This window comes from Plecotus auritus (assembly GCF_963455305.1).
Source record: "Plecotus auritus genome assembly, chromosome: 2".
Taxonomy (NCBI): domain Eukaryota; kingdom Metazoa; phylum Chordata; class Mammalia; order Chiroptera; family Vespertilionidae; genus Plecotus; species Plecotus auritus.
The window spans coordinates 160,009,572-160,030,889 of record NC_137771.1 but is presented as its reverse complement, the minus strand read 5'-3'; the positions used below and the strand labels follow the sequence as shown (position 1 = coordinate 160,030,889).

Genomic DNA, 21,318 nt, shown 5'->3' with positions numbered 1-21,318 from the left:
TGATAGCTAGTGTTAAATGCAGCATCTAGTCGAAATGACCCAAAATGCTGAAAACCTGGGGAAGAGAGTATTGTTTTCATTTGGGTTTTTGTCTTTGCTTGATCAGTTTAAGTAATAAAAAGGATTCTTTGAAATAAAAGAACAGAAACATTTGTAAAGGTGAAATAAAAGAACATAAACAGTTGCTGTTGGGAATACAATGCTAAATCTTGTTATTGTGTCTTTTTGGAAAATTACTCGCAGAATGCTTACTTTATAGAGCTTTACTCTCTCAAATAAAATAGAGTATTATATGCAGACTGACTTTTCTCAGAAAGACATTAGAAAATTAAAGACATTGCAATTTGTTGCTGTGTAATAAACCCATGAAAAATACATGATTTTAGGTTAGAGTTGTTGTGAAATAGTAATTGGGAAAGTATGTGTGCATATTGTTTGAGTTGGGACACTGCAATTATGCTTAACAGACTTTCATTTTCTGCTTTCAAGAATAAACAAGATTTCTATCTTGTAGCAAGAGCAGTTCATGTATAATAGAAATTCTCAAAAGATTAAACTACTTCTTCCTGAGTCTGGTTTTTCTTTTTTGGGGAAAAAAAAGAAACAATAAACAAAAACTCGTTCAATGTTCAATCTGCCCAGAAAGTCCAAAGTTTGTTAGAGAATTCAATTTCTTAATTGTCTCGGTGTTTTCTAAGTCAGTCCAAAAGCTTCTAACATTCCCCCATTATTTGGCACTCTTGTTAATATTCCTTTAAGACTATGAAAAAGCTTTCAAAATTGGCTGTTACCTTAACTTAAGAAAACAGGGAGAGAGAGAGAGAAAGAAATGTGATGTAAAAACTATTCTTACATCAGACATGTATCTATTTAGCAATTTTTTTTCAAGATCTTCTTTGACTTTTCAGCCACTAGGAAGAATCTCTCTACATTTTATTTCTCTATAAAATGATTTTTGACATTTTGAATCCTATGTCAACTTTATACATTTCATGATATGTATGCCTTTGGCATTTAATCCAGTGATAAAAACGGATTAAAATAATAGCATTCAGTGTTTTTTTTTTGTTCCAAAATTAAACTTATGGGTGCTAAAAATTTTTCAGTTTTAATAATAATAAAAAATCTTCAGGCTGGTAGAGCAGATTTGGTGCTGTTTGTATTTAAATTGATTATTAGGTATCAAGAATGCACAAGATGACACTTTGGTATTTTGCCAACTTACATTTAGTAATGTTCAATTTTTCTTTTTCCCTTTTTTCATATTCCTTCTAAATCCTTAATAGTTTGTGGCAGCTGGAGATCACTTAGTTCACCACTGTCCAACATGGCAATGGTAAGTAATCTTGGGTGAAGAATATAAAATTAATAAAGGTATGACTTCATAACTATGGCAGTTGGGAAAATTGGTTAGGACATGAAAATTGGAATGACCAGTCTAATCCTTTTTAATAGATTTTTCTATTAAATGGTTCCCCATGATGCGAAAGTAAAGGAAGAAAAATTGGGCATTACACCTGTTTTGTTTTGCTCTGTTAGCACAAAAGATGGGTATTTTTGAGATAAATGCCTTCACTTCCTTTACTAGGATTCCATTTCTTTATAGTGCTTTTAAAAAATCATGTTCAAGAGATTATAAATTTGATCAGCTCATTTTTTTCATATTAATGGGTATTTATTGCATATTTCTATAACATTCATTAATGCAGAGATTTTGCAGTCTTATGTTCTTTAACCATATGACCTTTTATTAAAGTTCAAAAGTATGATCCCGTTTTAGGAATTAATTCAAAAGTTTAAAACTTTCATATCGACTAATGTCTTCATTGAAAATCTGTTGGTAATATACTTTAAAAATGTTTTATTTTCTTTATTAACTTTTCTCTTCATAAAAGTAGTTTAAGCAACTTAGCTGATCTCATAACATATATTTTAAATATTCTGAATAATAGCAGAATGTGTTTTTAAAAATGCAGTTTTATTACTGTTAAGTACTCATGGTAAAACCACCAGACAGACAGTTCCTGGAAAAGTGATCTCAATACTGGCAGAACTATATAATTGTTGTAGAAATATTTGCAATTATTATTTAGTTTAGATATACAAGTTGTTAACTTATGATAGCCTTTTTTTCTTTCAATGGCACTTTTTCAATTATAGTTGAAAGGCACAGTTTTGATTTGTTAGAAGTATTTCTAGAACTAACCTGGTTCTAATTGATAAATTTTCCTTAATATCTAAAGAGCTTAAAGAATTACACTATGTGCTCTTCTCTTCCCCTCAATTTTTATATTTAACACATACCCCACACAGTTGTTACTGCTTATTATCAACTAAAGGCCCGGCACACGAAATTCGTGCATGGGTAGGGTCCCTAGGCCTGGCCTGTGATCAGGGCCGATCTTCCCCAGCAGCCATCCCTGCCCCCGGCTGCTGCTGCTGCAGGTCGCCCTGTGTGTGTGGGGTGACCGGTGGGGTGATTGGGGCCCCGGCGCCACCCATGTCCTCCACCACCCACCCCCAGTTCCCAGTTCCCCATCAGGCAATGGGAGCCTGTCAGCTCAGGGTGGGGGCAGCGGGGGGGGGGGGGGGGACCAAGAAGTTGGCAGCCCCGTCCCCCGCCACCTGTGTCCGCAGCTTGCATCCACCACCACCCATGCCCGGTTCCCAATTCCCCATTGGGCGATCAGAGCCTTCAGGCTGGGGGCAGCTCCTGCATTGAGCGTCTGCCCCCTGGTGGTCAGTGCACATCATAGCCAACCAGTTGTCCCACTGTCCAGTCAATCTGCATATTACACTTTTATATATGTAAATTGCTCTTTATCTTTTAGAGCATTATTTTTAAGTATCAAGGCCAAAGTGTCAGATTTATTTATTTTTATGTCCTTGTCTTTCCTACATGTATTTCTGTTCCATATTTAAAACTGAGTTAATATCATAGAATCTCTCTGATTTAGTAAGATTGGTTGACTTTTTTTCCCCCCCCGCTATGCTAAATTGTAAGTTAAAACTATATTTACCTAGGTCGGATCTATATTTTATGTATTTTAAAAAGTCAAATAGGTATATAAAGTTTAAAATAATATTCATTTTGTAAACATAACTAATTTAGGATCTTCAATACGATAACATATTTTCTTTTTCAGGTTTCTTTATTATAGTCCTTAATTATCTAATTTAGACATGTGATATATAGTATTGTTATAGGGATTATATATATGTATAGAATCTTCTTTAGCTGGTGGTGGTTTATAGTTATACTTTATGAATTGCAATGGTTGAAATAATTTCATTTAACTTAGAACTTAATTTTACCCCACTCCAATGTCCACACTTCCAGCTGAACTCCTGAGGCCAAAGGAACAATTTATTTTAAATCAGTGTTTAAAATATATACTTGTTATTATACTTTCATGTCTGTAGGTGTCATCATGACTTTATTATACCATCTTCTCTCAGAACTTCAGGCAGTGTCATGGCATTGTTGAATTTGACTTTTGGGAAAGGTCCAAGGATGCTTAGATAGCTACCTAGCTTTATTTTGTGCTTAAATAGATGGTTTGAGCTTTAGACTAAAGCTTGAGAAAGAACACAGCAGGACTCCAAATTTATGCTCATGTGATTGTGATAGACATATTATCTCAGCTCTGGCCAATTCCAGTAAAAGATTCTTTGACCCACATGAGATTCTTTGAGCAAATTCTTAATGAGATATTCCAGAAAGTAGCACTGAAAAATCGGAAATGACCCACATAGGTCATAGTGTTTAAAAGCAGGAGCCTTGGGCTCACTTGGCTCTTCCACTTCCTGGTTTTGTAACTGTGGGCAGTCTTCTTTAAGCTCTTGTTTACTTACCTATAAAAAAGGGATATTAATGTTACTCACCTCTTAGGGTTCTGAGGATTAAATAAAAATAATTCATGTTAGCCTTGGCCGGGTGGCTCATTTGATTGCAATGTTGTCCCTTATACCAAAAGGTTGCAGGTTCGATTCCCAGTCAGAGCACATACCTAGGTTGTGGGTTCAAATCCAAGTTGGGCTGCATATGGGAGGCAAACAGTCGATGTTTATCTCGCACATGGATGTTTCTCTCTTGCTCTTTCTCTCAAATCAATAAAAATATATACTTTGGTGAATATAAAAAATATGCATGTTAGAGTTCTAAATCCTATATTTAATAAGCACTCAGTACAAGTTTTTTGTTTTCAGTGATTCAAAGTATCTTATATCTTAGTTCCAATTTTAATAGTGTGGTAGGAACAGAGATCTTGCTAACCACCTACTTTGTTATATAATGTCATGCAACTATTTTTCAGCCTCTTGGTCTCAAGATGAGCAGTACTTTAGGATTAAAAATATGAATGAGATTATACTCACTAAAAACAGCATTTTCTTTTTATTCAGAGGCAAATATAATAGTCATTCTATATTATTTTGTATTTTTTATCTAATATTTAATCCAAATTCTCTTAGGTCTTGTTTGTTTCTCTTAGTACATCTACACTAATAAAAGAGTAAGATGCAAATTGACCATACCTTCGCGATGCCCACCAGCCAATCAGGAGTGAATATGCAAATTAACCCAACAAAGATGGCGGGTTAATTTGCACATGCAGGCGCCGAGCGGCCCAAGGCGTTCCACACCACCCCTGGCCACTCTGGGCCTCTGGGCAGCGTGGGAAGGCGGAAAGGTGGCTCTGGCCGGAGCAAAGGTGGTGCCCGCAGCCAGGGGAAGGAAGGCCCATTCTTGCACAAATCTTCATGCATCGGGCCTCTAGTTTAATTTATAATAGTGCTATATTCTTTGATGCCCTGATGTATATCACTTTAATGGTGTCCTTCCTAAAACAGTTTTTTCAGGGGTGTGGATTGTGTAGTTTTGAGATTTACATGTGATATCTTCTGTTCTGTCTTTGCCTTTAAAATTTTATTTTGTATTTTGGTGCTTCTCTTTTTAAAGGGCTACAGGGGAAGAATTGAAAGTGAAGGCATACCTACCAACAGGCAAACAATTTTTGGTCACCAAAAATGGTAAGAATTATGTTGCATTTATTAGTAAATTTTACAGTTATATGTTTTAAAAACACACCTTATAACCTTGATTTGTGCTCAAAGCTGTACGTACAGCTGATTTCAGACAAATTTGGAAATTGAATGAAGCTCTGGGTTTTCTATTGCTGAGGTATTTTTTTCTCCTTATCTGATTTTCATCTTCTTTCTTTTTTGTTATTTTTACCCAAAATGTAAGTTGATTTTACAATATTTTTAGCTATTTAACTTCGATCCTCTTTAGATTTAAATTTTTTATGGAAGATGAAATTGATACTAACTTGGACATCTAAAAGCTCAAAGCTAAAGATTTTATTATCCATAATGTCATTGAAAATAAAATTTTGCCTATAGGTACAAAATATGTTTTTGAAACAGATAGCATTTTATTTATAAAGTTAATTTGAAAACAACACAAAGTTGTTGTAATCCCTCTCTTATCATATAATAATACATTGATTTTCATTCTAATTTACTCATAGGAAGGGCAAAATATGTATAAAATATCAGTTTCTTCTTTCCTACGGCATGTTTTTATTAGAATTAATAATTTATATATTGCTTGTTTTAAAAAAATCAGGGTATTTATAGCAATTTGTTGACTATGCATCATGTTTTTGCCTTATAATGATTTAATTTTAGGCATATATGTATAATAATACCTGTTAATTGAAACATTTGATATATCAGAAACTCAATACCAATATTGTACAATAGAGTAACATTTAGCAGTGAGTTTTATACTGGTTTGCTCATTATGAATTTCTGGAGGTCACCTCTACCACCTCTGAGAATGACAGGTGGTGCCTTCTTGTTCTGAGAGTAAAGCTATTAAAATAGTTATTATTCATTAGCCTGAAGTTGAATAATGTCATCTCTGGCTTCAGTTTGCAGTTTTCACAGACCATTAGGGTAAAGAATTTATAGAACACTCCAAGTAGAGCCTTTCTACTTATCTTCTAAAAATAAGATATTTAGCCCTGGCTGGTGTGGCTCAGTGATAAAGCGTCAGGTCAGGCTGAGCACCAAAGGGTCTTGGGTTTGAGTCCTGGTCAATGGTATGTACCTGGGTTGCAGGTTTGTTTCTGGCCCCAGTCAGTGATGCGTGCCAGAGGCAACCAATCGATGTGTCTCTCTCCTATTGATGTTTCTATCTCTCTCTCCATCCCTCCTTTCCACTCTGTAAAATTCAATGGAAAAAATATCCTCAGTTGAGGATTAACAACAACAAAAGCTACTTAGGGAAAGATAAATGTGGTCAAATAATGTGTCTGTAGGGTGAATATAACTCTTTAATCATTTTCATTAGAGGAGAACTGTAATATTCCCTTAATATTTTGATGGCAAAACTATTTTATGGTATAAACTTTATCTTTTTAAAAATGGATTTATAGGAAGCAGATTATGTGCTTCTAATTGTATTTGCCATTTTTTATAGTGCCATGTTACAAGCGGTGCAAGCAGATGGAATATTCAGATGAATTGGAAGCTATCATTGAAGAGGATGATGGTGATGGAGGATGGGTAGATACTTACCATAACACAGGTAAGAGGCAAATAGAATGACATACATATGATTTAAATTTTTAAAAACTATAATCTTTTATAACAGTTTTGATTTAAAATAAAGAAGAGCATATATAAGGCACAGTAGACTTTTACCAGAAAAGAAGCAGGGAGGACAAATTAGAAAAAAATCCTCTTGAAGTATACCATATTGCTATAGTACTGCTACTTCATTAGCAATTTGAAAATTCCCGTATCATTGTCTTTATTTCTAAAGAAAGGAAGAAAGCCAATTAAAAATACTGAGTATGTGGCCCTGGCCGGATAGTTTATTTGCTTAGAGCATCATCCTAATACATCAAGGTTGTGGGTTTGATCCTGGGTCAGGGCACATACAAGAATCAACCAATGAATGCATAGATGGGTGGAGCAAGAGTTTCTCTCTTTCTCCCTCCCTCCCCTTCCTTCCCTTTCCTCTCTAAAATTAATAAATATAAGATATGTACACATATAATACCTTAATAAAAAATATTAAAAATAAAATTAATAAATAAAAAAAAGAAAGAAAGACTGAGTATGCATACTACTTTACTTTGAATCCCTTGTCTGCATGTCATTCCATTGCTGGATGATGAGTTTTAGGACAGGAACCATACTCATATTTACTTGATACCTGGCATTTAAAAGTATTTAATAATTATTTTTTTAATGACTACTAAGAGGTTTGTAAAGACCATGAAGGTATAGATTCATTGTTGAATCCTCAATATCTACATAGTATCTGATACAGAAGTTATTCAACAAATTTTTTGTTAAAGGATTTGACTAAACTTAAGCCATTCATAAGCGTTTACTTGTATAAGTTGTTTGGAATTCTGAATATGATTTTTTTATTCCAAGTCCTAAAAACTTACTTTGCCACTATATTTACATTAACTATGTAAATTCATATTATGTGCTGCTATAGCTAACTACCAGTTTTATTGAAGAAAGTATGTTCTGAGTTTAAATCTAGAATACTAAAATTAAGTTTTCTCCCTGTAAGCCCTGGAGAGTAGGAGGCATATCAAAAGTAGTGGTATAGCTGGGCTTCTCATCTTTAGCACTGTTAACATTTTGGGCTGGGTAGTTATTTGTTGCAGCATTTTCTGTATAATGCAGAATGTTTAGCAGTATCTCTGAGCTGTACCCACTAGATGCCAGTAGAATTCTTTCAGTTGTGACAACCAAAAATGCCTCCAGGCATTGCCATATATACCATGAAGGGCAAAATTGCTGCCCTTAAATTGAGATCCACTGCAATAGACAGGCTAGGTAATCTGCCCAGGAAGAAGAACCTTGGTATGTCAGTTTGTCCTTTACTCTGGATAAGGGACACTGCCATCTGTTTGTTCATGGTGATAATAGGCACAGGTTCAGAACGTGGGCTCCTTGATTTGAAACTCACTTGTTTCTTAATGCGTTGAATGTTGTTATGTCAAAACCTAAAGAGAATAGCAAATTTTTAAACTAATTTCAAAATCATGCTCTTTTGCCCATTTATTTATTTTCCATCATTTCCAAAATTATTCAGCTGTTCTGCTTTAGTTTCCCCCTGACTGGGCAGCACATCCATAGGAAATTGTCTGTTGATGACTATACCCATTGGTTATAGCACTATGTTTCTGATGTAAAGTTAATGAGTTACTCTGTTTTTTAGTTGTATTTTATTCCTTAATCCCTATCCCAAAAATCTATGTGCATATTTACAAAAGCCTTCATTACAGAGATAAGTTGGTATCAATATGATTGGATTGACAAAAATGTATTACAGAAAATTGACAACTAAAAAAAAAGGTTGCCTTGCTGATGGGGACAAGTAACGTTTTCATATATGGAAAACAACTTAGTATTCTACTGCAGTTAATTTGATATACCTAACAAATTATAACTTAACTAGTAGCCCTGCGCACAAATCCATACGCCAGTAGCTCTCTACAGGGCCTGGCCGCTCCATGCCCACTGCCCAGAGGCCCATCTGCGGCTGGGCGCAGGACACTTGCCTCGTCACCGGGGTGACAACACAAACATTCCATCCCCTCCCTTCCCCCCACCCCCGGCCACTCCATGCCAGCTGCCCAGAGGCCCTCCGCAGCCAGGGTGGAATGACACTTGCCTCGTCGCCATGGCAGCGCGAAGCAAGCATTCTGCCAGGCCGCTCACCCTGTCCGCTCTCAGCAGTCACACCCCGCCCCCCCTCCCCCCCCACCAGAACTGGGGGACTCCGGCGGGGCTGAGAGAACTGGGTGCTGTCATCTCATGGCTATGGGTGCCACCATCATTGTGACGGAATGATGGTTAATTTACATATTACCCTTTTATTAGATAATATGTGTATGAGAGATAATTTTAGAATTTCAGGGTTAAACTATGTTCTGATTTGATTAAAACAATGCTTCTGTTGACTCACAAGGTCCAGATGCCTGGTTCCTTGTCAACGCAGATTTTTTTTGCTTCATCTGTGCCTCACTTCTTTCAAGTTTCTTTGATTTGTCTTAGCCCTTATATTAGTCATGGTTCTCCAGAAAAAACAGAATCAACAGAATGTAGATATGGATAGAGAAAATAGATTGTAGATATAGGTATAGATAGATTTATTTTTAAGAATTGGCTTACGTGATTGTGGGAGTTTGTAAGTCTGAAGTTTATAGGGCAGGCTTGCCAGCAGGCTGAAGATCCAGGTAAGTGTTGATTGCTACAGCTTGAGTCTAAAGGCAGTTTGGAGGTGGAATTCCTTCAATTATTGGATGAGGCCTACTCACATTATGGAGGATAGTAATCTGCTTTATTCAAAGTCTACTGATTTAAATGTTAATAATATCTAAAAAATACCTGCATGGCTACATTTAAACTGGCGTTTGACCAAATATCTGGACACAGTAACCTAGCCAAGTTGATGTAAAATTAACCATCACAACCCTTGAGAGTATTATCCTCATTAGAGTCACTGGACTTTTTTGCCAAAATATCTACTTTTAGAAGAGTGATTTAATGAGATACTATATCATATTTAGACTGGTTGAAGAAGTTTATTTTCTTTGTTTCTGTATACTGGATTCAGTGAATTGTTTTATAATGCCAATACAATATGTTAAGATTTGGTTTTTACTGTTATGAAGTAATCATACTTATTATATAGTAACTAGAGGCCCATTGCACAATGTTCGTGCAAGAATAGGCCTTCTGCCCTGACTGGTTTGGCTCAGTGGATAGAGTGTCGGCCTGCGGACTGAAGGGTCCCAGGTTCGATTCCAGTCAAGGGCATGTACCTTGGTTGCGGGCACATCCCCAGTAGGGGGTGTGCAGGAGGCAGCTGATTGATGTTTCTCTCTCATCGATGTTTCTAACTATCTCTCCCTCTCCCTTCCTCTCTGTGAAAAATCAATAAAATATATATTTTTTTAAAAAAAGAATAAGCCTTCTTTCCCCTGGCTTCACTCCCAGCCGCCTGGGAGCCGGCATGTCCCAGCTCCCTGGCCGCCCGGGAGCCGGCAAGTCCCAGCTCCCCGGCACGCCCAGGAGCCAGCAAGTCCCAGCTCCCCAGCTGCCTGGGAGCCAGCAAGTCCCAGCTCCCTGGCCGACCGGGAGCTGGCAAGTCCTCGCTTCTGTCCGGAGCACGGCTCCAGTAGTTCCCTCCGCCGCCCCCCTTCCCCTCATAGCAGGCGTCACGCCCCTCCTGGCTGCACGCCCCTCCCGGCTGCTCCGCGCCTGCATATGCAGATTAACCCCCATCTTTGTTGGGTTAATTTGCATACTCTGATTGGCTGTGGGTGTAGCAGAGTGATGGTTAATTTGCATGTTTCTCTTTTATTAGGTAAGATTTTTAGAAAAAAATGAAGTAAAAGCTCTATGCTAGAGTGAATGGTGTCATTTTCCATTTGTGAAAGTGAATCATTTTTTGGTTTTGACATACTGAACAGATACATCAAGATTTTAGAAGATTAACAAAGGAGCAAAGCATATTTTTTAATGTAGGGTTTTTTCTTTACTATTTTCATCCTTTTTGAACTATTTAAGTGAGAACACTGACATATATTTTGAATTAGAAATACTATTTAGCTGACTTGTTGTTCCGTTATATGCTTAATGCCACCTTCATTGTGACAAATAGGTTCTGAGGTAATTGTTTAATCAGGTGCAGTGGTTAGAGCTTTGAACCAAAAGTCAGAATGTGTGGATTTGAATTCCAATATCTCACTTAACTAGCTGTGAGACTCAAGCAAGTTATTTTACCTGTCTAGAGACTTTATTTCTTTGTAGGGAGAAATTATTACCCTAATTAGCACACAGGACAGTGTAAGGATTAAATAAGATGTGGAAACAGTAAAACAGAAAGCCCTGCATAAATGTGATATAGTATTAGCACTTCTGGGTGTCCTAGATTTCTGAAGCAAATGGCATAGTAATATAACTAATACCTTGTTGAGAAAATTCCAATGCAGGTTTCAATAAAATGTAAATGTGCATCCTATAGTCTCTTAATCTCATTTTTGAGGATGAAAATGTAAATGTGCATCCTATAGTCTCTTAATCTCATTTTTAGCGATTCATAAGCAAATTAAATGAATAGTAAATGAGGGATGATAAAATAGGATAATTCATAGTAAAATATCAAATTGGTATTCTTTTATTTTAAAAATTTGAGAAGTACCTTTGGGATTATTTATTTCTATTAGAATTCATTAATAAAATTGTTGCTAATATTGGCTTCTTATTTTGGAGAAGTTGTCAGAATTTAAGTAATTTTAAGTGTTGTTATATTGCTTGAATCAGAAAAATGTTTACAACTTAAATATTTTATGCACAATTTTAAACAGGTATTACAGGAATAACCGAAGCAGTTAAGGAGATTACACTGGAAAGCAAGGTACTTGTTAATTAGATATGTTTCCAAATTCAGTGACCTAGTTTATATATATATATATATATTTAGTTTAAGATTACTCATATCATTTTTTCCAAACTGATTATTATCAAGCACTTTTATATTCTAACTCCCCCCCCCCCTTTTTGTGTATCAACATATTAAAACACTACTGTTTCCCAGTGTTTCTCTTCTTTTCCTTAATCTGAAGTATGGTTAAGAGAAACATTTTTTGAAATTATAGCTAGTAAAACTAATTTTTACTAATTGAGAAGCCTTCTAAGCTACTTTAAAAGAAATAGCTTTTTATTTTTAAGTATAAATACCAAATGTTCTGTAAATGGAGACTTTTGAAGTAGTTTATTTACTTGCTGATTAGTAGATAGTAATGCTATGGTTTAAAATTTTTAGTTTAAACATTATCTTAAGCAATTTACTAATTATATCATTTTTTCTTAGTTTACGGCTAATGAATGTATTTTTGCTAAGTCACGTCTCAGAGAGAATAGACAGAATAATTGTACTCCTTTTTTTCCTTATGAAATGTTCAACCAGTTACTACTTTAAGATATTCTTTACATGTTCTTGTCATTTGAATCATTTGGGATTTTTAACTGGGGCTTAACAGAAAGTGTTAGAGACTAAAACAAATTTAATTTTTTTTCAGTGCACAATTTTATGCTTGCTAGAAATTCACTTTTATGTTTGCTTAGGGTGCAGTTCATTTGAATTTGTACTTTTTGGAGAATTTGGATGACTGAGGAGAAACAGCTTTGCTGCCTTAAAAGAGATCATCTTGTTTACTCCAGCCATTAGTGTATATGCTTCAGATTTGGGGAATGATAAATGGTAGAGTAGTTTGGATGACATTGTTTTGATAGGTTTATGAGAATTCTTTCAAGAATTTTTAATAAACGCAGTAGTGGTTAATATGGTACTTGCTGTGCCACTTAACATATTTATGTCATAATATAACGGGTGGGGAACATCCTGCCCGAGGGCCGAGAAATCCTTTGGTCTGGCCCTCCCAAGACATTAGGGGTAAATTAATTAAAGTTTCCCTTAATGATCAGTTTGCCAGATGTTGGCTCATCAAATAATTACCCAGATACTTTATTCTGTGTTTCACGTTTTTGGTGTAATAATGACATACTGGTATATGATCTAAGTTTCCAGTGATAAGTAAAATCATCCCTAATTGAAATTGTAAATTAGGTAAAAACTAGATGTCCAACTTTTTGACTTCACAATTTTAGAATATTAATTTGTGAAAATGATAAGTATATAGGCTTGTCTTTGGCTAGCATTATTTTTAGTGCTAATATAGTTAAGAAAGTGAACTGAAATCCTGTGTGTTGTAATAATTATAATTGCTTAATTCAGCCAGTATGTTCATAAATTAGAATATATTGATGATTTATAATAATAAATTTAACATATAAGTGTATTGTGATTTATAAATGTATAATTTTTTGTCCTTTAAATTATGTTTAAGTTAATATAACTTTTAACTTATTTTCTAATACTAATGAGTTGGTTAACTAAAAACAACTGGCAACTATTTTTAAATGGTTAACTTAGAGGACTCATGGTGCTTTTATAATGCTTTTTATATTTTTCACAGCCGTTAGCACAACACTTTTAATGATTGTTTTTTGGGTTTGTCATCTCACTGGAGGAGTTTCTTAAGGATAAGAACTGTCTTATCACTCTTATTTTCACTGGTTAGCACTGTGCTGGCATGTGAGTGCTTGGCATTAGAACTAATGAACATATTAAGTGACTTTAAATATAATTAATTTCAAAGGATAGTATAAAACTCCAAGATTGCTCAGCATTATGTGAGGAGGAGGAAGAGGAAGATGAAGGAGAAGCTGCAGATATGGAAGGTATCTGTGTCCCAGATTTGCTTTCATTACATTAGAATATTGATTTGGGAATATTTGTAATTTATGTGGATTAAGAACTCTGCTCCATTGAGTTCTGAACTGTAACATGATTCAGCAAATTTTTATTGAGTAATATATAATCTATGTATCAGATACTTTTTGGTGCTGGAGATAAAGCAATAAACAACAGTACATAAGCAAATCATTTACTGTATGTATTAGATGGTCATAAGTGTTAAGGTGAAAAATAAAGGGGAGAATAAGAGAGTCTTTAAGGGTGGGATGAATGTTGTAATTTTTAAATAGGTTGATGAAGAAAAATCTCATTGAGAATATGCCTTTTGAATAAAGCCTTTTAGAAAGTAAGTGAACAAGCTATTTGGGTATCTGAGGAGGAGTGCAAAGGTTCTGAAGTGGGAGCATGTGTGGCTTATCAAATACTCTGAGAAGGCTCCTATGTTCAGAGAGAAGTGACGGAGAGTCAGAGAGGTAACCTGGGGGCAGATTATGTAAGGCCCTGGCTTTAACTCAGAAGTGAGATGAGAAACCAGTGGGGGGCTTTTCAAAGTAGAGGAGTGACTTAGAATGAGATTTAACATTTTAACAATGTGACTGCAGTGTTGAGAATAGACTGAAGCGGGGATAGGATAACAGGAGGCTGTTTTGATCATCTAAACAGAACACTCAAGTGGCAACATTGGAAATGATGAGAAACAGAATTCTGGACATATTTTTAAGGGTCGGGGGGAGTGCAAAAGGATTTGCTGCTGGAGAATGTGGAATGAGCAAGACAGAATAGTCAAGTGTTTTTGACCTGTCCATCTGGAGTGATGGCATTAACTGAGATGGGGAACACTTGACTGAATAGCTTTGGAGGGAGAGTTGGGAGCTTGGTTTTGGACATGTAATATTTGTGATGTCCCTTAGCCATTCATTTGAGCCATAAGTTAAACAATTAGGTATCCAGGTCTGTAGTCATGGAATAAATATGGGAGTCAGCAACATTTAAAGCCATTGAGATTAGTGAAATAAATCATCAAGGATTAAGTGTAGGTAGAGAAGGTCCAAAAACTGAGTCTTTGTTACTGTAGAGTTTTGGCGTTCTTTTGTATTGTTTTTTAAATGGTCCAGATGATGAAGAGGAACAAGCATAGGAGATAGTGAAGAAAAAATAAGGTGAGACCAAAGCCTGAAAAATAGAGTATCTTAGAAGCCGAGGGAGGTCAATTAAGATGAAAACCGGGACTATACTGGATTCAGCAAAGTAGAAGTCACTGGTGACTTCAATGAGCACGTTTTTTGCAATTATATAAATAGCCTTGTGTATGCTATGGAGTCCCTTAAGACTTTACAGTTTTATTATGCCAGTTGGTATTAATAACTATAGCACAGACCAAGCCTTAATATGCTGACTTTTTCTCCAGTCTGGCTCTCTACCAGGTAAAGTTGCTGCTGCTGTAGAAATATGTAGAATCTCACATATATTTTATTCGTTATTGTCAGAAACAAAAGCAAAAATCCAATTTTTCATTGATACTCTGAAGTAATATATAATTTGGTTTACAAAATTATTTTGAAATCGATTAATCTTTTGTTGCTTTTTACAACAGAATATGAAGAGAGTGGATTGTTGGAAACAGATGAGGTTTGTAAACTGAGTTTTCTTTAGTTAATTTTTAATGAATAAAGTTAGGGATTAGTGTTTTTATTATTAATACCTTGATATTTCAAGTTCTTCAAAGCATATAACATTTTGAGTTTTAAGTTATATCTGCTTTTGAAAAATAAATACATAGGGTGAGAAAAACAGATTTTCTAAAATGTCACATTCATAGTGATTTTAATGGTTGTAAATTTTTTTTCTATTATTGTCAGGCTACCCTAGACACAAGGAAAATAGTAGAAGCTTGTAAAGCTAAAACTGATGCTGGAAGTGAAGATGCTATTTTGCAAACCAGAACATATGACCTTTATATCACTTACGATAAATATTATCAGACACCACGACTATGGTTGTTCGGCTACGATGAGGTAAAAATAAAAATGTATTTTAATGTAAATATTTTAAATTGTTGGATTTAATTTCTTCATCATTAGTTCTATGGATATATATTGTATGTGGCCTTTTAAATTTAGATATCACTTGTTTTATAATTTTATGGTTAATATTGCACTTGATTCTTACTTTGAAGAAACTATGAATTATTCAGTGTGACATCATTCTTACTGAGAATTGAACATAAATAATCTGTTACATATTTATTACTTGGTCCCTGATCTTATTCTTTTTAATTGTGAAGGAAATTGAACTTGGTTTGTTGTAATAAATTTTGTTTGGGATTACCCCTGTTGGATAACTAAGCATTTATACAGTGACTAGAGGCCCGATGAATGAAATTTGTGCAAGAGTAGGCCTTCCTTTCCCGGCTGCTGGCACCGGCTTCTTTCTGGCACCCAGGACCCGGGCTTCCCTCACAGCCCCAGCTTTGTCCAAAAAGATGTCCGGTCTTATTAGCATATTGTGCCTTTATTATAGATCATGTCACATGTGTATGTTTTTGGTTTTTTTAATCCTCACTGGAGGATATTTTTTCCACTGATCTTTAGAGAGAGAGTTGAAGTGAAGGAGGAGGAGAGAGAGTGAGAGAGAGAGAAACATTGATGTTAGAAAGACATCGACTGGTTGCCTCCTGCATGTGCTCCAAACAGGACCGGGGATCAAACCTGCAACCTAGATATGTGCCCTTGACCAGGAATGGAACCTGAAATCCTTTGGTCCTTGGGCCGATGCACTAACCACTGGGAAAAATGTCCAAGGCACATGTGTGTCTTTTTCCCTTAAGACAGAAAACTTTTTTTTTTTTTAAAGTCATCCACTTAATTTAATTAAAGGATAACTAAAATAAAATTTACTTGTTTAACCTGTTATTCTAATGACCATCAATAGGAAACAAGAAGATACAACAAAATAGGCCTAAAAGATGAGTTGTAGTTATAAAACGTTTGGATAACTATGAACCTGCCTTTTCGTGGGATCTTTACTACATTAGCTGATGGTTGATGTCACATAGTCTGATGGACAGTCAGGCTTTCTTGGTATAAAATTTCCCCCAAATAATCTGGTAATTCTAAATAGTCTAGAATTCTGAATTGTAAGTGTTATGGGAGGTGGAGATGAATATATTATAAATATTGAATTTTAGGCCTAAAAGTTTTTAAATTATAATTTTAAAACGTTTTTTATGGTTTCAGCAACGGCAGCCTTTAACAGTTGAACACATGTATGAAGACATCAGTCAAGATCATGTGAAGAAAACAGTGACCATTGAAAATCATCCTCATCTCCCACCACCTCCTATGTGTTCAGTTCACCCATGCAGGTCTGTGTGTGTGTGTGTGTGTGTGTGTGTGTGTACGTACTTCATGGATTTATTATTTGGAGAGTTTATAAATGTAGTGCCCTAACAAAATAAAAAAATAAAAATTACTGAATATACAGATAAAATTTCTTTTGTCTTAGAAATGTTTTTGTGCTTAGTTAAATACATAAGGAAAAGGAAACAAAAAACTTTATAAATTTATTTTAAATTCAGTTGATTAAAAATATATTTTTATTTTTTGTTTAGGTATTGATCTTGGTGATTTTACTCGTATTTTTATCTCCACAAATAGTTTGGATGATCCTTTTTATATTAAAAAATACTCACTATTTAGGCATGGTTTGCTCTGTCATGCTGTATCTTTCTGTGAATATGGAATATAAAATTAACCTTGTGCTTTTTCTAGGTGACCTATTTATCTCCTTTTATTGGTTAGTGAAGGGAGATGTATATGCGGACTTTCTATTCTCCTTTACTCTTTAGTCAAGAAGTTTTCAGTCCTACCAAATCAAGTACATTTTATAATTTGGGATTTTCTTTATATCAGTGTGTTTTCACAGGATCAATTAAGTGAAGCTGAATCTATATATGATTTGTTCAGAAATTTCCTTAAAAAAAAAATAAAAGAGGTGTTACATGCCAATTTCTTTGTTAGTTGTTTCTAAAGGGTAACTTTCACAAAATTATTGAGAAATTCTGGCAACAATAATTTTCAGATGAAAACTCTGATATTCCATTGACTTATTCAATGCAACATTCTAGTTTTCAAAAATTCTTTAATATTTTCTTCTCATTTTTTACAACCTCTTTATTCTCAGACTTCATCCCATAGAAAGTTTGTTTCATTTTTCCAGTTTATATCAAGAAGTATTAATATTGCTGTGAAAGGTAATTTATGCATCATTAGTTTTAGTTTTCAATTACTTAATCTAAAAGGTTTTTATTTTTGATTGATTCCGTTTTTGACTGAGGTTTTAGGATGGTGCTTATTAAATTTACACTCTGAGGTGTAAATTTTACCCAATTGGTGGAAGAGATAAGTAATTTAACTGAATTAATTTTATACAATTTTAATAAATAACTACTATATAATGGAATAAAATGTAAATATGGCAGAAAATCTGGGGGCCTGTAAAATGAGACTTCAAGGACAATTTAGGCCTTGCCATGGGTCGCCTCAGATTATGCCTTCATAGCCTCAGAGTTAATACATTTAATCTCTCATCTTCTAAGTTAAGTGCCTCTGTCATGAAGGTTGTATTCATAAAAATTGAAGCATCATATCTTTAAGCCAGGGTGATTTAAAAGATTATTCATTAATTTTATTCGTTGTCCTTTTCTCAGTTTATGTGCCCAGACAATTTTCTTTTGTATAGCACAGAAGAAACACCAGTTGGCTATGAAAAGATTTGTTGGTAGGACAAAAACTTCAGATAAATATCTATGAAAATAAAAGCATAATATGCTAATTAGACTGGATGTCCTTCCAGACGAAGCCGGGGCTGCAGCCTAGGGATGGAGGCAGCTGCTGTGGCTGTAAGGGACAGATCCAGGCAGCCGCCGCGGCTGCGAAGGCCTACTCTTGCACGAATTTCATGTATCGGGTCTCTAGTTCTCTGTATAAAGACAAAAATACTTTGTAATAGAATCAGATAAATTTTACAGCACAAATGAGGGCAAAATATCTAAACTTCTTGACTAACCAGTTAGCTTTTCTTTAATTCAGTTTTGGGTTATTTGCAGCTAAATATTTAAACAGCCAAAATTACAGCATTATAAATATCTCCCCTCTTTTTTTTTTACTGTTACCATACATGGTTTGATTCTTTTTCTTTCTCAGCAGAGAGCCCTTGCTCTACAATTCTGCCCTGGCATGATTTCCCTTTCTCTGGTTTTCTAACTGCCCTCTATCCCCCCACCCCAACCCTCCCAGCCTTCCACCCCCATTATAGGAAAATGAGCTGGTACCATTGTGTTCATCTGTGATTACCAGAGCTTTTTAAAATTGCCCCTTCTCCAATAAAGCTGTCTTCATGACTCAACCATCTGGCTTGTTGGGGAATAGGAAGAACGTCTTATAATGTAACTATTATATATTAAAACTGATTCAGTGACAATAAGGTAGATTTTACAAACAAAAACTCCTATTTTGGTCTAATTGATCTATATTCATAAGATTTGTTTGTTGTTTTTTTTTTGCTTTTAGGCATGCTGAGGTGATGAAGAAAATCATTGAGACTGTTGCAGAAGGAGGGGGAGAACTTGGTGTTCATATGTATCCTTACCTGTTTATGTGACTAGTGGCAAATTGACTCCTAGGATTTTTTGCGGGGGAGGCAGGGATTGATTTAGTTTAACCTTAATGGCACAGTACCTATAACTTGTTTTAGCCTCTCATATCTGGAAGTCTTAATGGGAATATTTAATTTACTTAGAATGTGTTATATTGTGATTATTCTGCCTTGTTCAGTTGATCAGCACATGTCCCTGTGTGTACCAGTTAGGTCTGCTTTGTTACAGAGACTGAAACAAGTTTTCCAAATGCTCTTGTTTATTGAAGAGGCAATGGCTAAGCGTATATGAATATAAAATCATTGCTCTTGATGAAAAAGAAACTTAATGGGCTTAATTTATTGATGAAAGATGAGTAGTCTACTAATTTAGAGGATAATACATGATTACCTTTTCCCTAAGTATATATCCAATTTAACATGTTATAAAATGTGTTTTCCTCTCAGGTAAAAGTAGAGTTCATTTGTGACAGTTTGAGGTCTCTCTGAAGCAAATAATTCAACTTAAATAGATTAATTAAAAAGTAAAGCAATTGAAGCATATTTCAGATATTCTTAAAATACAGTATTTTCATTTTCCCCCATTTCTTTTTTTTTTTTGTCTTTCATTTTTCTACAAGAAGAGTATACCCTTCTTACTATAATTATCTTCTGAGGTTAACTCAGTTCTCTGGGGTTATCAAGATGAATAAATTAAGTAAACTCCCGAATCCTGACATATGTGTACCCATAACATGCATTCATCAAAAGCAGCCAAAGTCAGTGGTTTAGATGCAAATAGCTGGAATTAGTTTTGTGCTAGATTGATATTAGACATGGTGGTTCATGTCCCTAGGTGTTAGATATAGATTAAGGGGCGTTACTCTCTTGATATTACAGGTAACATAAGCATTGCAAATAAAGTGCATCCCTCAGAGGTACATGAACCAATTTGATAATGAAACAAATCAAGAACTTTTGGTCCAAACTAAATTTATTCCTGAAATCCTATTATGCATAATTTGAGCATTCATCTCTGTGGCTAGGTAGCAACTTGGAAGACTGTATATAATTTAAAATTGAGTCATCAGTTCCCCCAGTAAAAATTAAGCTCCTAATGTTTTCAAGTACAGTGAAATATAGAAAACAATTCAGGGTTTTATTAAAGATAGTCCAAAATAACAGATTCTATGCCAAATACAGATGCACTAACCTAGAATTGGTTCTGATGGAGGGTTTCCACCTAATTTTTTTTTTCTTTTTTGCTTCAGTGCTTTTATATTCTTTAACCCATCTAACATACTCATGCAAGTTTGTAGACAGTAAAAGAGTCATTTTAACATGGACAACCTTGTCTTTATTTTTATACCAAAATAATTGGGCTTGTATGAACTCTTACTCAACAACAATTTTCACATTTAAATATTAAAAGGGAATGGAAAGTTACAGAGAGCCTCATATGGACTAGACACAAGCTTGCATGAGTGAATTTTTTTAAATATACTTGATTTAAGATCTTGTATTACGTATTTTTTCTGAGAAATTATTGCTTAATAAAATAGATAATTACAATGTTAGCTTAAATCATAGAGCTATTTACTGATCTATTTTCCTTAGCCAAAGACCTTAGGTATCTTCTAATTTTCTTGAAATTTGTACAAGCTGTCATTCCAACAATAGAATATGACTACACAAGACACTTCACAATGTAATGAAGAGAGTTTACAGTTTATCCTAATCATTGGTTCTGATTTTTAAAGAATTAACCCATGGATGTGACCATTGACCCTCTTCACCAATATGTACAATTTCTCTAATAAAGGGACTTATATGTTTATGCATTAAATAAAAAAAGTTCCACTACCAGCCTTATTTGTTTAATAAAAATGAGTGTAAAGAGATGGTTTTTCCTTGCTTCTTATCAAAAGGTGATATAGTATTTTCATTATAACAAACATTTAAGTCAAGAAATATTTCATACAGAATGATAAAAATATTTTTGATTCACATTTATGAGGGAGGTATTTAAGCATGTGACAGTGTGAGAACAAAGCCTTGAAAATACTGCATGCTAGACTTCCCTTTTTTTTCTCTTCCTCTTTATTCTTCCTCTCTTACCTTCTCCCCAAGACTCCTATCTATTAATATTTATGAAGCACATATTAATGGACCAGGAAATATACTAAGTGCTATTATCTAATTTCCTGATTGTTTTTATTCATACCACCAAAATTATTATTTATTAAGGATTTAAGAATATTCTTCCTATTGTGATTGCCTGGTAGAATAGTAGAATTTAAAGGGATTCCTTTGTTTTATCA

The 21,318-nt window shown here is 34.7% G+C and overlaps 1 protein-coding gene across 3 annotated transcripts in view; it reads left to right on the top strand.

The window, feature by feature from the left end:
• Positions 1–20,863, top strand: part of ATG3 (autophagy related 3) — a 28,019-nt gene extending 7,156 nt beyond the window's left edge. For all 3 annotated transcript variants that reach the window (XM_080657687.1, XM_080657688.1, XM_080657686.1), the window contains exons 3-12: positions 1,287–1,336; positions 4,961–5,031; positions 6,488–6,595; positions 11,412–11,461; positions 13,266–13,347; positions 14,958–14,992; positions 15,223–15,378; positions 16,600–16,727; positions 18,934–19,002; positions 20,628–20,863. In XM_080657687.1, coding sequence (XP_080513813.1) covers positions 6,514–6,595; positions 11,412–11,461; positions 13,266–13,347; positions 14,958–14,992; positions 15,223–15,378; positions 16,600–16,727; positions 18,934–19,002; positions 20,628–20,709 — 684 coding nt within the window. In that variant the 5' untranslated portion in view covers positions 1,287–1,336; positions 4,961–5,031; positions 6,488–6,513 and the 3' untranslated portion in view covers positions 20,710–20,863. The remainder of the gene's footprint in view (positions 1–1,286; positions 1,337–4,960; positions 5,032–6,487; positions 6,596–11,411; positions 11,462–13,265; positions 13,348–14,957; positions 14,993–15,222; positions 15,379–16,599; positions 16,728–18,933; positions 19,003–20,627) is intronic.
• The last annotated feature ends 455 nt before the right edge of the window (positions 20,864–21,318 follow it).